At 42.6% G+C, this 13,874-nt stretch overlaps 1 protein-coding gene across 3 annotated transcripts in view; it reads left to right on the forward strand.

Annotated features, from left to right (window-relative positions):
• ATG10 (autophagy related 10) overlaps nt 1–13,874 on the forward strand; it is a 310,382-nt gene that overhangs the window by 44,336 nt on the left and 252,172 nt on the right. For all 3 annotated transcript variants that reach the window (XM_073624449.1, XM_073624450.1, XM_073624448.1), the window contains exon 2: nt 4,706–4,836. In XM_073624449.1, coding sequence (XP_073480550.1) covers nt 4,717–4,836 — 120 coding nt within the window. In that variant the 5' untranslated portion in view covers nt 4,706–4,716. The remainder of the gene's footprint in view (nt 1–4,705; nt 4,837–13,874) is intronic.

A 13,874-nucleotide genomic window follows, 5' to 3' on the forward strand; every position in this document is an offset into this window, starting at 1 on the left:
ATTGGAGCACATGGGAGTACAGTGAGTGGGAGAAGAGCCTTATCAAAGAGACATTGTTAAGATGTATTATTGTATAAGCTGCCAGGCTCTCTCTTACAAGAAATATCCTAAAGGGGAAGGATGTGGGTGGTAAAGAAATCTGCAATCTGAGAGCAGTTTGTTATAATAAAGAACTGTTAGGATAATGGAAGGGGGAGGGGAGGGGAAAGGGAGGGGGATATACACCAGGAGGAGAGCAAATTTAAGCAATCTTACAAAGTTGGCCAATGTAGGTGTGAGTTCCCTGATCAAAGCAACCCGTTTAATAAAAATGAAGGGGTTATAGGGAGGTTATCTTCAAAGAATTGCTATTAATAGAAACTATATCATTAAATAATATATTAATAATGAAACAGTCTAGTTAGGGAGGAAAACTAACTGCTATCATCTGTAAAGAGGACAAGCGATTTAGGAGGATTATGATTGGAACAGAGTAGAATCTTGATTATTACGTTAATCATCTGAATATTAGAAATAAGGGGCCTATGGTATGAAACCTGAAGAGTAGGCAACGTGCCCACCGAATGTGGAACAAATGGACCAAACTTTGAGGGTTTATAGCTAGGTAGAGTATTATGGGACTTAGTTAGAACCTAAAGAAGACCCTTGATATGCCCAATCAGGTTTCATAAAAACTGGCAGAGAAATCAATCTCAAAGAGAAATGGTGGAGGAATGTTCAAAGGAACAGAACAATGTCAGTCCATGGAATCTTCTTGGTCCAGGGGAGGGGATCCAAATCGACCTCTCTTGTGAGAATGTTGGTTTTTTAGTTTTCCCTAAGGATTGGGAAGACTTATGAGGAGATGAAGATGATGTAGATGCTCTTCTGCGTGACGTGTTGGTGGAGGATCCAGATTCTGTTAGATGAAGGTCATGAAGAGTTTGTTGAAGTTCTTCTGAGGTTTTACAATTATATTTAGAGCCCTTGTAACTAAAGTGAATGGAGAATGGGAAGCCCCATTGGTAAGTAATACTATGGCGTTGAAGCTCCATTAACTGTGGTTTCATTGCACGCCATTTAGAAATGGTTAATTGAGATAAGTCAGCGAAAATCTGATAATTGTGTCCCTGGAAGGTTAGGGGATTTTTATCCCGAGCTGCTGCTAGAAGTTGTTCTTTCGTTCAGTAATAATGAAATTTTACAATAATATTGCGTTGGGGGGGCCATCGACTTTTTTGGGTGTAAGGGCTCTATGAATTCTGTCCATTTCAAGACATTCTATTGGTATGCCTGGTTGAAGTTCTTGAAATAATGCGATTACTGTAGCATGAATGTTTGTGGTATTTTCAGGGATTCCTCTGATACACAGAGTGGAGCATCTGGCTCTGTTTTTAAAATCTTCCAATCTGGTTTGTAGCGTTAAATTCTCTTTTTTTCAGTCATAACATCTTGTGCCGTGTTTTCTATTTCTACCACTTTGAGCTCTAAGGCTGCTGTAAGGTTGCCCAGTTCTCTTATTTCTTTGGTCAGACTATTAGTGATATGTCCAGCAGTCTGCTTCAAAGCTTTGTGTAACATTTTTTTTGTTTTAAAAGAGCAGGGGGTGTTGAGTAGTTTTGAGAATTATCTTGTGAGAATATAATTTCTGAATCTGACTCACCTAAAGAGTCCGGCTGGTGTGTTTTATGCTTGTGAGAGTGAGCTGAGGTAAAAGAAGATGAGGGGGGCGATGCCATTTTGGCTGAAGCCTGCATCTGTCCCTCCTCATTAGAAGTGTTTTTACCATTAAAATGGCTTCCTCCTAGCACCATTATCCTCCAGAAGGCTGCCCTGTCGCCTCAGGTACAAGTGGGAGAAAAATAAGGAGTGTAGAAGTCGTCGGAAGTATTCGTGACCGCGGCTCCTCTCCCTCACGGAGTGGAGCTCTAGCAAAGCATGACCGCCATGCTAGACTCCGCGCATGCGTCCTCTGTCCTGAGAAATAATAAGGTTTTAATCATCATGCTGTATGGGAGCTTTTGGGCATAATGAAAAATTGTGGGTTTGAATGGGTTATGTCTGTTGCAACCAAGGAGAATATTGTTGGTGTTTCCTTTATAGAGTGAAAGGTTATCTTTATGCAGGAAAACGTTGCTATCCTTTTGGAAGAAAGGTTAAAGTAACGTGATTAGCCTTCTAATGTTGTTGAAGAATCATTGATTTATCAACTTCGATGTTTATCTTGTGAGGAGACAGTTGATAGGAGATTTTTTTTTCTGTGTAGAGTTCATTTTTTCTCTTTGAAGATCAGTGGATCGTTTTGATGAATATCCTGTAGTAGCTGCTGTATGAAATGTGCTTTTACTGGGTGCTGAAAGGTAAGCTGCTGTCCAGCATAGGTTTGGAGGTGGAGTGTTGCAGGATATGCCAAAGTAAATTTTTTTTCTTTTTGTAAAGGGCAATGCCGACTTGTTGAAAGGACTTTCATTTGTGTGTTTCTTCAGCTGAATAATCAGCAAATATCAGAAATGAATGGCCTTCAAGGAAAAGTCCTTTACCTGACCAGAATGCCTATAGTATTGCTATAGAATGAGTACTGTATATTGAAGGTATCGTATGATGATGAGGTGATAGGTCTTTCTTTCTGGGTCAAAATGTGTGCTCTTTCCACTTTATAGGGTAAAGTAAGTCCCAGAAGTTCGGGGATGTTATGCGAGTAAATGGACATTAGCAGGCCTGGTGGATAGGTTTCTGGCAAGCCTATTATACACAGGTTTTTGCTTTGTGACTCATTTTCTAAGTCTTCAAACGTGTTTGCCAGTATGCATACCTAGTTTTCAGTCACATCCATAATGGTGTTTGATTTTTTAACCTCATCCTCCAGTGTTGAGATCTGTTCTTTGGCTTCAGTCAATTTATGAGCTTGTGCAAGTAAGACAGACCATAGACGGTGCAGGAAAGAAATTCACACGGATTCCCCCATCAACACAGACAGTGTTGACAGGAGAATTACTCCTACCGAGCAATTGTCTTCTTCCAGCAAGGGGGTGGGTATAGAAAGCAGTCCCCCTTGGGAAGTGACAATGATTATCACAAGCAGCTATAGCAGTTTGGCATCAACTTGGTACATTCAGCCTGCCATTAATGATTCTAACCATCTATGGCTGGCCTTAGTCATGTCACAGAGATTGAATACCCTTAAATACCACTTTATTTACTGCATTCTGGATTGTTGGTTTAAAGCGGAGTTCCACCCAAAAGTGGAAGCTTCGCTTTTCTGGCACTTTTCAGGGTGGGGCAGCGGGTACCTGTTTTTGACCTGTCCCCACTTCCATCGGACCTCACCGCTGCGAGGTACATCAGAAGTTCGGCCCCCCTCCTCCTTCTTCTGCCGCTGGGCCAGTTAGAGAGTGCAGCGTGCTTTGCGCATGCGCAGTAGGGAACCGGCTATGAAGCCGCAAGGCTTGACTGACGGTTTTCATTACAGGCTGTGGCAGCAGCAGCACCCGAGAGCTAATGGAAAGATCGGCTGGGTTCCATCGCTGGATGCCAGGACAGGTAAGTGTCCTATTATTAAAAGTCAGCAGCTATAGTATGTGAAGCTGCTGACTTTTAATTTTTTTGTGCTGGGGCCGGAACTCCTCTTTAAGTAGTTTAGTTTAGTTTAGATAAGTAGTAGACTACAGATGCTATTTTCACATGGCTTTGATCCAGATTGGTTTCATCGTTGGAGGACAGAGGTTCTGGGTTAGTGGAGTGTGATGGCTTCAAGGTTTCGCAATCATGAGCAGAGTCATAGTTTTGCTGTTGTGCTTGTTTGGTCCTGGAGCATGATTTCCTTCGTGTTTTCTCCAGAAATCCATCCATTTGGCAGATGATTGGGTTGCAGATATATAGGGACAGTTCTTCTGGGTATGGATGGCAGTGCCCGTCGATTTTATATCATTACTATCCCAGTAGTGTAGGAGCTTTTCTAATCTGCATCAGGCACCAGAACTGAAAGTTAGAAATCAGGTTTTGTTTTTTTGGCTGGGCCCCCTGTATTGTTACAATTCAGATAAGTTACAAGGGGGTGGTAAAACTGCGGCTCAGCATTCTGAAACAGCCCACAGGGGTTGATTTAGTAAAGGCAAATAGGCTGTTCATTTTGCAAGGGAATTTTCCACAGAATGTGGTAAAATTTTACTTTGCAAAGACTACCCAATCACATATAAGAAAAAAAACAGCATTTTTCCTTGCACATGATTGAAATATGGAAGTCAGCAGAGTTTACCTTATTCACTAAGCTCTGGGGAACATTCCCTTGCAAAGTAAGCAGACTATTTGCCTTTAGTAAATAAACCCCATAATTTATATGCCCCAGACTTGTGGGGTTCCATAGCTAACAGTTCCACCCAAAACCTAACCCCGACCCAAAACCTAGCCATGGTTGGAAGTCTACAGTTTATGCTGTTGAACTTGTTAGGTATTTTTCACATATTTTATAGACCATTCTTGACTTTATGAGCTGCATGAATTTAATTTTGCAATAATGGAAATTGTGGAAGGAAAGGAGCAACATTAGTTTTCCTCTAAAAGCAGAACGCCACATGTTATCAGTTAAAGTGATTGCCATAACATGTTCCATATTACACAGCCTTTCTGCTTGATTTGTAGGAAACTATGAAAAAGGAGAACACTGGATAATATTGCAGAACTGGGATGTCCAAAATTGTATTCACCTGTCTCCATTTTCCAACCTTAGGTTGTCCGAGGATGGATCCTGAAAACAAAGACAACATTGTTCTAGTGGAAGAGAAATTCCGATACTTCTGTTTAGAGTTTGTGAAACATTCCCAAAGTCTAGGAGATGGCTGGGAATGGAAACATGTCCAGGTAATGTGTGCATGAGTCACAGTCTATACATTATATGATTGCCTTGTATGCTGTAAGTTGGCATTCTCCGCAGTCTGCATGACATATGGTTTGCGCTTGCACTACCGAAAGAAGTTATTCTTTCATCACTTAATTTAGTTATTACTGTTTACTTGTCCAACGTCCGAAAGGATAATCAAAAACATCTACAGCTAAAAACAAAGGGGACTATTTATAATTGGTCAAATAGGTCATTTGGTACTATTTTGCCACCTTTTCTGTTGCATTCTGCTCACGTTGTATTTTTAGCATTCATTCAGACGTGACTGGTGTTTTGCTGCACTTGATAGATGCCAGTCACTGCTAGGGCACATAGAAAACAATTGTTTTCTATGTGCCCCTTTCACACTGCAGCTGGGAGGTACTGTACAGATTACCACAGCTTACAGGTAGGCACTGTGGGGTTGATTTACTAAAGGCAAATAGACTGTGCACTTTGCAGTTGCTCCAGAGCTTAGTAAATGAGGTAAGGCTTCACTTTGCAAAGAATACCCAATCATGTGCAAGGAAAAAAACAAACAACAAAACAGCATTTTTGCTTGCACATGATTGGATGATGGAAGTCAGTAGAGTTTCTGCTCATTTACTAACCTCTGGACCAACTTCACTTGCAGAGTGCAACAGCATCTTGCAAAGTGCACAGTCTTTTTCTCTTTAGTAAATCACCCCCTGTATGCCAGCGCACAGCACTGCAATGCACCATGCTGCTGTGTGGAGACACAAATGAAGTGTCACTTTGTGCACTTCAAATAAAGTTTAAAAAAAACATTTTAAAATGCTCCCTCACCCTAGCCCACGTGCTAACACAGAGGGGTTGATTTACTAAAACTGGACTGTACATAGAAACCAATCCGCTTGTAGGTTTTTTTTTTTTGTTGTCAAAGCTTAATTGAACAAGCTGAAGTTAGAAGCTGATTGGCTACCCTTACAGCTGCACCAGATTTTACACTCTTCAGTTTTAGTAAATTAACCCCAGAGCGTTTAGTGTGTGCAGGCAGTGTGAATGAGCCCTTAAATTGTGCTTAGCAAATGAAATCAGTGATTTGGCACTTTGCAGTGTGTATTGTAAACAAAACTTAGCTGGGTACACACTGTACGAATTTCTGCAGGTACCTTCGGCAGCCAAAATTGGCTATATAGGTAGCCCTGTCCGCCTCATACCAGACATCCTTTCATTTAAAAAGTCAAAGGCGCAAAATTGTTGGCCGAGTAGCAGCTGCATCCAATGAGATGTAACTGCTGTTCAGGTATTCTGACAGATGTCGTCACAGGAACACTAATGTCAACAGAGACACCATAGGCGTGCGCACGGGGTGTGCCGGGTGTGCCTGGGCACACCCTAATCACCCCATGCTGTCTCCAGAGATTTGCAACAAAATGCTGCATCCAAGATAGTGTGTGGCCCGCGCTGCCTGTGAAACAGTTTCATAGGCAGCAGATCGTGAGAATTGCCAGAGCTGATCAGTGTATGAAACTGTTAGATAATGACACTGCAAGCAGGAAGTGAGACCAGCTGTCAAAATGTCGGGGTGATGTCGGGGGTGGGCAGGACTGAACGGCCATCAAACACAAGCCAATGGGATGGGGTCTGGGCGGGCCGCTACATTTATATGGCCCCGCCCCCTCTCTAAAGCAGCTCAAACATTGGCTGGTGTTTATAGCACTTGGTCCCGCCCACCCCCGACATCGCGGCTCAGTTGTAAGTCATCACAACTCAGCCGTGATGTCGGGGGTGGGCGGGACCAAGCGCCAACACCAGCCAATGATTGGGCTGCTTCAGAGAGAGGGCGGAGCCAGAGAAATGTAGCGGCCCGCCCAGACCCATCCTATTGGCTGCTGTTTGGTAACTGTTCAGTCCCGCCCACCACCAACATCACCGCTGACTTTTAACAGCTGGTATCTCTCCCTGCATGCAGTGTCATCATCTGACAGTTTCATACACTGAACAGCTCTGGCAATTCTCACGATCTCCTGAATGTGAAACTCCCCCTCTCCCCTATCAGTGCCAACCAATGCTGCCAATCAGTGCCAACCAATGCTGCCAGTGCCAACCAGTACTGTCTATCCGTGCCAGTTCTGCTTATCAGTGCCAACCAATTCTGCCTATCAGTGCAAACTAGTGCTGCCTATCAGTGCCAACCAATGCTGCCTATCAGTGCCAGTGCTGCTTATCCGTGCCAACCAATGCTGCCTATCAGTGCCAGTGCTGATCCTCAGTGCCAACCAATGCTGCCTATCAATGCCAACCAGTACTGCCTATCCATGCCAGTGCTGCTTATTAGTGCCAACTAATTCTGCCTATCAGTGCCAACCAGTGCGGTCTACCAGTGCCAACCAATGCTGCCAATCAGTGCCAACCAATTCTGCCAATCAGTGCCAACCAATGCTGCCAATCAGTGCCAACCAGTACTGCCAATCAGTGCCAACCAGTACTGCCTATCCAACCAGTGCAAACCAGTGCTGCCTATCAGTGCAAATCAGTGCTGATTATTAGTGCCGACCAATGCTGCCTATTAGTGCCAGTGTTGCTTATCAGTGCCAGTGCCAACCAATGCTGCCTATCAGTGCCAGTGCTGCTTACAGTGCCAACCAATGCTGCCTATCCGTGCCAACCAGTGCTGCCTATCCGTGCCAGAGCTGCTTATCAGTGTCAACCAATTCTGCCTATCAGTGCCAACCAGTGCCAACCAATGCTGCTTATCAGTGCCAACCAATGCTGTCTATTAGTGCCAACCAATGCTGCCTATCAGTGGCAACCAGTCCCAGTCAGTGCACCCTATCAGTGCCAACCAATGCTGTAAATCAGTGCCAACCATTGCTGTCAATCAGTGCCAACCAATGCTGCCTATCAGTGCAGCGAATCAGAGCCTATCAGTGCCCATAAGTGCTACCAATCAGTGCCCATCAGTGCTGACAATAAGCGTACATCAGTGCCGCCCATCAGTGCCACCTATCAGTGCTGCCTATCATTGCCACCTATCAGTGCACATCAGTGCTACCAATTAGTGCCCATCAATGCTGCCAATCAGTGCAGCCTATTAGAGCCCATCAGTGCTGCCTATCAGTGCCCATCAGTGCTGCCTTAGCAGGGATGGTGGAAACCCCTCTACAGATAATTGCAATACAAATTACCTTAAAGTGCAACAACTTTTTAGTTGGGAGGTTCACACCAGTATAGGACTTTGGAATTTTTCTTTTTTAGAGTGATTTTTTAGAGTGGTACACTTAATTGTATATGTTTTAGTTACGGTTATAATGTGAATGATTGCACTTGAAGTTAATTTCCCACCACCCCTGCTAAGTCCATGTCTTTATGGACCTTGTTTGTGCACTGGTGGGCAGTCATGTTGGAACAGGAAGGGGCCGTCCCCAAACTGTTCCCACAAAGTTGGGAGCATGAAATTGTCCAAAATGTCTTGGTATGCTGATGACAGAAGAGTTTCCCTTTACTGGCACTAAGGTGCCAAGCCCAACCCCTGAATAACAACCCCACACCATAATTCCCCCTCCACCAAATGATTTGGACCAGTGCACAAAGCAAGATCCGTAAAGACATGGATGAGCGAGTTTGGGGTAGAGGAACTTGACTGGCCTGCACAGAGTCCTGACCTCAAAAAATGCCCTTCTGGAAGAATGGTCAAACATTCCCATAGACACACTCCTAAACCTTGTGGACGGCCTTCCCAGAAGAGTTGAAGCTGTTATAGCTGCAAAGGGTGGGCCAACTCATTATTGAACCCTACGGACTAAGACTGGGATGTCATTAAAGGTAAAGTGTGTGTAAAGGCAGGCGTCCCAATACATATATATATATATATACACGTATGTGTGCTTGAGCTTTCGGTGCACACCCTAATGTAATAGGCTGCGCACGCCTATGAGAGACACTATAGCAATAAAACGCTTATTAGTAGAAGGGAGGTCTTGAACCTGTGTTGGCTTTGTATTGGTGTCTCTATTTCAATTGACAATTTATCTTGCTATAACTATATATAAAAAAAGGTTTTTGGTGGTGGGAGATACACTTCAAGTATTTTTAGCATATCATTACCTTTTTTACCTAACTGAATGGTGACCAGGCATAAAGGACCAAAAATGGATTGAATCTCAACTGGTTCTGCAGGAACCAGCCAAGATTTGAAGCATCGTCAACTTCAGTACAACCGGCCTGTTTGATGTTTTTAATGTGATCACTGCTGACGATCATTGTGTTCTGCCGACAAGGAAGGCTGCCCACCCGCAGAACACAATAGCGCTGCAGGAGGGATTCAGTGTTGATGAGGAAGCGAACCCATGGTGGAAGAAAAGAAATTTGCATAATCTATGGCCTGCCTTACTCACAGAATATTTGGAGAATCAGGCCACCTCTATTTTGCAATACGTATGTAAAAGAGAACATCAATCTGCAAAACAAATATGTTCACAAATGAGTTTTGTCTCCTCATTGTGCCCCCCATTTCCTGTCTGGATGTCACAGGGACAAGAAGAACCACGGGTTGCAGGAAAGAAAATTGTGTTCTCCCGGTAGGGGAGGGGGCGCCGCTGCCGGGAGAACACAGTGATTACTGTTAGTGGCTATAATAGCTGCTAGCAATAATTGCATGTAAAATCTGACGGGCTGGTTTTACTTAAGTTTATTGATCGATGAACCTGGGTACATTCAGCCTGCCCATACACGGTTCGAATCTTGGTTGGTCCCTGCTTAACCGGCCAAGATTTGAACCGTCTATGGCCAGCTTTAGTTTCTCATCGCTTGGCTGCCTGAACACTGCTTGGCAAATTTACTTGCCATATGTCTGTAGCATCCCCATGATCCCAGTAGACATGTGGGGTACCCCCAGAGAAAGGGTGGTTAGCATTTTCCCAGGGCAGAGTCCAAGGCTGAGAGGTTAGGGGTGTGTAACAAGTGGGCACCAGCCACTATAAAGGATTTTTGAAGATTTGATTGCTCACAGCAACACATGGGAGAGAGAGGTAGGGGATTCAGATCCCACTAACCGACTTGCAGACTCAAACTCTGTCCATTGACCTCAGTACAGGCAAAAGGGGCTTTTAGGCTGAAAACGTCAACCTGTACCTTTTCCAGGAGAAACAGAATCTCCATTAGGAACAGTGCTGTAGAGTATATTTAGTTAATTCAGCCATTACTAGGACATTCTAAATCCAGTGTTAATTTTGGCAGTAAATTTCGATTTAGTTTCAGTCATAGTCTTTTGACTAAAATGCCATTTTAGTTTTAGTCGTATTTTAGTCATCTGAATTGTTTTAGTTTTAGTCATATTTTAGTCGACTAAAATCTCATGCATTTTAGTCAACTAAAATCTAGTTTAGTTAAATTGTAATGCATTATTTAAACATTTCTCTAGAATTTCCAAACCAATTATATACTCCTAGAGTAAAAATCTAGTAATATGTTATGTTTATGGTATTAAAGTGGTTGTAAACACTAGAATAAAAAAAAAAAATCTGCAAGACAAAGGCATAATGAGCTAGTATGCATAGCATACTAGCTCATTACGAATTACTTACCTGAGATTGAAGCCCCTGCAGCCGTCCTCGTACACCGCTCCGGCGGTCGACATCACTTCCACAGTTACTTCCGGGTAATGCGGGATCCGGCGCTGTGATTGGCCGGAGCTGCGATGATGTCACTCACGCGCATGCGCGTGGGAGCCGCCGGTAACGGCACACTCACTGAAGCAGCGGCACATACGTGCCATTGCTTCAATGCGCATGTGCCGATGATGTTGGCACATGCAAATACAGGGGATATCTCCTAAACCGTTCAGGTTTAGAAGATATCCAGAGTAGCTACAGGTAAGCCTTATTATAGTCTTACCTGTAGCAAAAAGTGTGTTGTAAGGGTTTACAACCACTTTAAGGTTTGAACATGCGCTACAGCCATTGTGATATATAACGTCTTTATAAATAAAACCAAGTTTCACAAAAATATTGCTTTTTGACAAACAGAGGTTCAACTTTAATATAAAAAAACCCCAAAAAACTGTAATCTCTATTGGCTGTAATGCTATTGCACATATTACCAACATTAAATATTAAGAAAAAATATAAGAAAATCCTTTTTCTTAATTTTTTCTCTTTCAGAAGTTTAGTAGATGTTCCTTACTTATCCTTATGCAGTAGCGGAATAGTACACTACATGCTTAAACTTTAATGTGCTATTATTATAGGCTCTGAATAGAATTGTGTTGCCGATTTAGAAATGTCCAGCAAAGTCGTGTTAATTTTGATGTCAGTTTTCAATTTAGTTTTAGTTATAGTCTTTTGACTAAAATGCCATTTTAGTTTTAGTCGTATTTTAGTCATCTGAATTGTTTCAGTTTTAGTTGACTAAAATAGTGTTAATTTAGTCTATGAAAATATTTTAGTCGACAAAATTAACACTGTCTAAAACTCATGCTGCTAGTACTGAACAATTAGCACTTTCTATGTCTGTGTCTTTTTTTTTTTTTTTTTTTTTTTTAAGGCAATAAAGTTGGAGGAAGTTAAAGCAATAAATAACTGAGAAATAAATAATTCGGCTGCAACCCAGAGTAAATTTTGTATTATATTATAAGATGAACACTGACAGATTTGGTGGCAACATGCAATTTAGCCTAATAATTAGCGAATTCTTGCATGTCCCAGCTCTCTTCTACTTGTGACAGCAGTTACCTAACTGGTATTATTTCTTTTGAAATATTTTACAGTGAAAGTTAAGATTTTTCTACTATGTTTTTCAGCATTGTAAATCAGTTTTATAAGGTGTTCTTCTAAATAGCAGGTGCTAAGTGATCAATAGCGCCTGTTTTGACATGACATAACTTGTCAAAACAGGCCTTGTTTGTAAAAGCGTTTGTCTGTCAACTTTAAAGTGACAGTAAACGATATCCCTATTCTCCAAAAATAAGGCATACTCATCCACTACTGGCCCTGTAATCTATTTTTCATTTACTGTGTTTTTCTGCCGCCTTGTAATATCCTCCATCAGCTCTCAAACCTCTCATTTCTGTTTGTTTGGAAGGAGCAGTGCATGTTAGTTGTAGTCATGCGCACTGCTCTATGCACACTACAACTCCCATAGTCTATAGTTCATCTTGGGGACGAGCAAAAGAGGGTGACTACGTTCCTACATACAAAGTTACCATGGAGAAGGAAGGTAGCCATCCTCTAACAGGAAGTCAGATCAGAAGTCAGCAGCAAACAAAAGAGGAATTTGGAACTTAGAGGAGGCTGAGGGCAATAGGTACTTTTTGAGTTAAGAATACATACTTGAATAGAATTTTTTTTGAAAACCAGAGTTTTGTGTCACTTTAACACTTGAAATCTAAGTAGTGGCTGTGAAATTTTGTAATGCTTCTATGGAGTGCACAATTGTGCAACTGTTTTCTGAGATATGGAGTAATACGCATCATGATTTCAGCAATGGTACAGATTGACTGCAGTTGAGGTGATGGTTTAGCTTTTGAGGTTAATTTAGCATTAGGGGTGAAGGAGTAAGGTGACCCTTGTAAAAGAAGCCCATCTGTACTCACCTTTCCGTGTCTTGTAACGCTTCACTGCTCCCCAGCTGGTGCAGGCATTCCACCCTTCTGGGAGGGACACATACCTGCCCCCCCACCGCATGCAGTGGTTTCTTCCTTTGGCATGCTTGTCCTGTACTGACCTAAGAGCCAGCAGGAGGAACTATTTTGTGCAGCAGGTGGAGCAGCCTTTTCAAAGACCTGGTGTAGAATAGTTGTACAGCCTGGGGAGCAGTTAAGAAGCAACCTTTCAATAATTTCATTGGTACGGAAGGGTTTAAAACTAGGGGCCGATCAAGGGGTTAAATGTGTGTTCCCTAGATGTGTTCTAACTGTGAGGGGATAGGACTGATTAGGGGAGGAGACATATCGTTGTTCCTACTTAGTAGAAACAAACGATATGTCTCCTCTCCCCTGACAGAACAGGGATTTGTGTGTTTATACACACAAATCCCCATGCTGGCTCTCGTTCACGCGATCACACCCTCTGACGGCATTAAAGGGAACCATGTACCCGTACAGGGTTTTACTCCGCGGTGCCTTTGTGCTGCAGTAAAAGTATGTGCGCTGGTTGGGAATCAGTTAATAACTGAGTGTTTTGATAGTCTGTACTCAGTTTTAGATAAAAGAGATGGATAAGTAAAGTGTTAGGGACAATTTGGGTGGGGGCTATAGGTTTTTACAGTAAAATTCACATTTGTTCCCAGCACTTTAAGGTTGACTTCCAAATGTTCTAAACGTCCTACAGTGAGGGAAAAAAGTATTTGATCCCCTGCTCATTTTGTACGTTTGCCCACTGACAAAGAATGATCAGTCTATGATTTTAATGGTAGGTTTATTTTAACAGTGAGAGACAGGATAACAACTTTCCAGAAAAACGCATTTCAAAAAAGTTATAAATTGAGTTGTATTTTATTGAGTGAAATAAGTATTTGATCCACTATCAATCAGCAAGATATCTGGCTCCCAGGTGTCTTTTATACAGGTAATGAGCTCAGATTAGGGGCACTCTCCTAAAGTGAGTGCTCCTAATCTCAGCTTGTTAACTGTATAAAAGACACCTGTCCACAGAAGCAATCAATCAGATTCCTATCTCTCCACCATGGCCAAGACCAAAGAGCTGTCCACGGATGTCAGGGACAAGATTGTAGACCTACACAAGGCTGCAATGGGCTACAAGACCATCACCAAGCAGCGTGAGAGGGTGACAACAGTTGGAGCGATTAATCGCAACTGGAAGAAACACAAAATAACTGTCAATCTCCCTTGGTATGGGACTCCATACAAGATCTTACCTCATGGAGTTTCAATGATCATGAGAATGGTGAGGAATCAGCCCAGAACTACACTGGAGAATCTTGTCAATGATTTCAAGGCAGCTGGGACCATAGTCACCAAGAAAAAAATTGGTAACGCACACATGCTGTGAAGAACTGAAATCCTGCAGCACCTGCAAGGTCCCCCTGCTCAAGAAAG

This window comes from Aquarana catesbeiana, linkage group LG01 (assembly GCF_042186555.1).
Source record: "Aquarana catesbeiana isolate 2022-GZ linkage group LG01, ASM4218655v1, whole genome shotgun sequence".
NCBI lineage: Eukaryota > Metazoa > Chordata > Amphibia > Anura > Ranidae > Aquarana > Aquarana catesbeiana.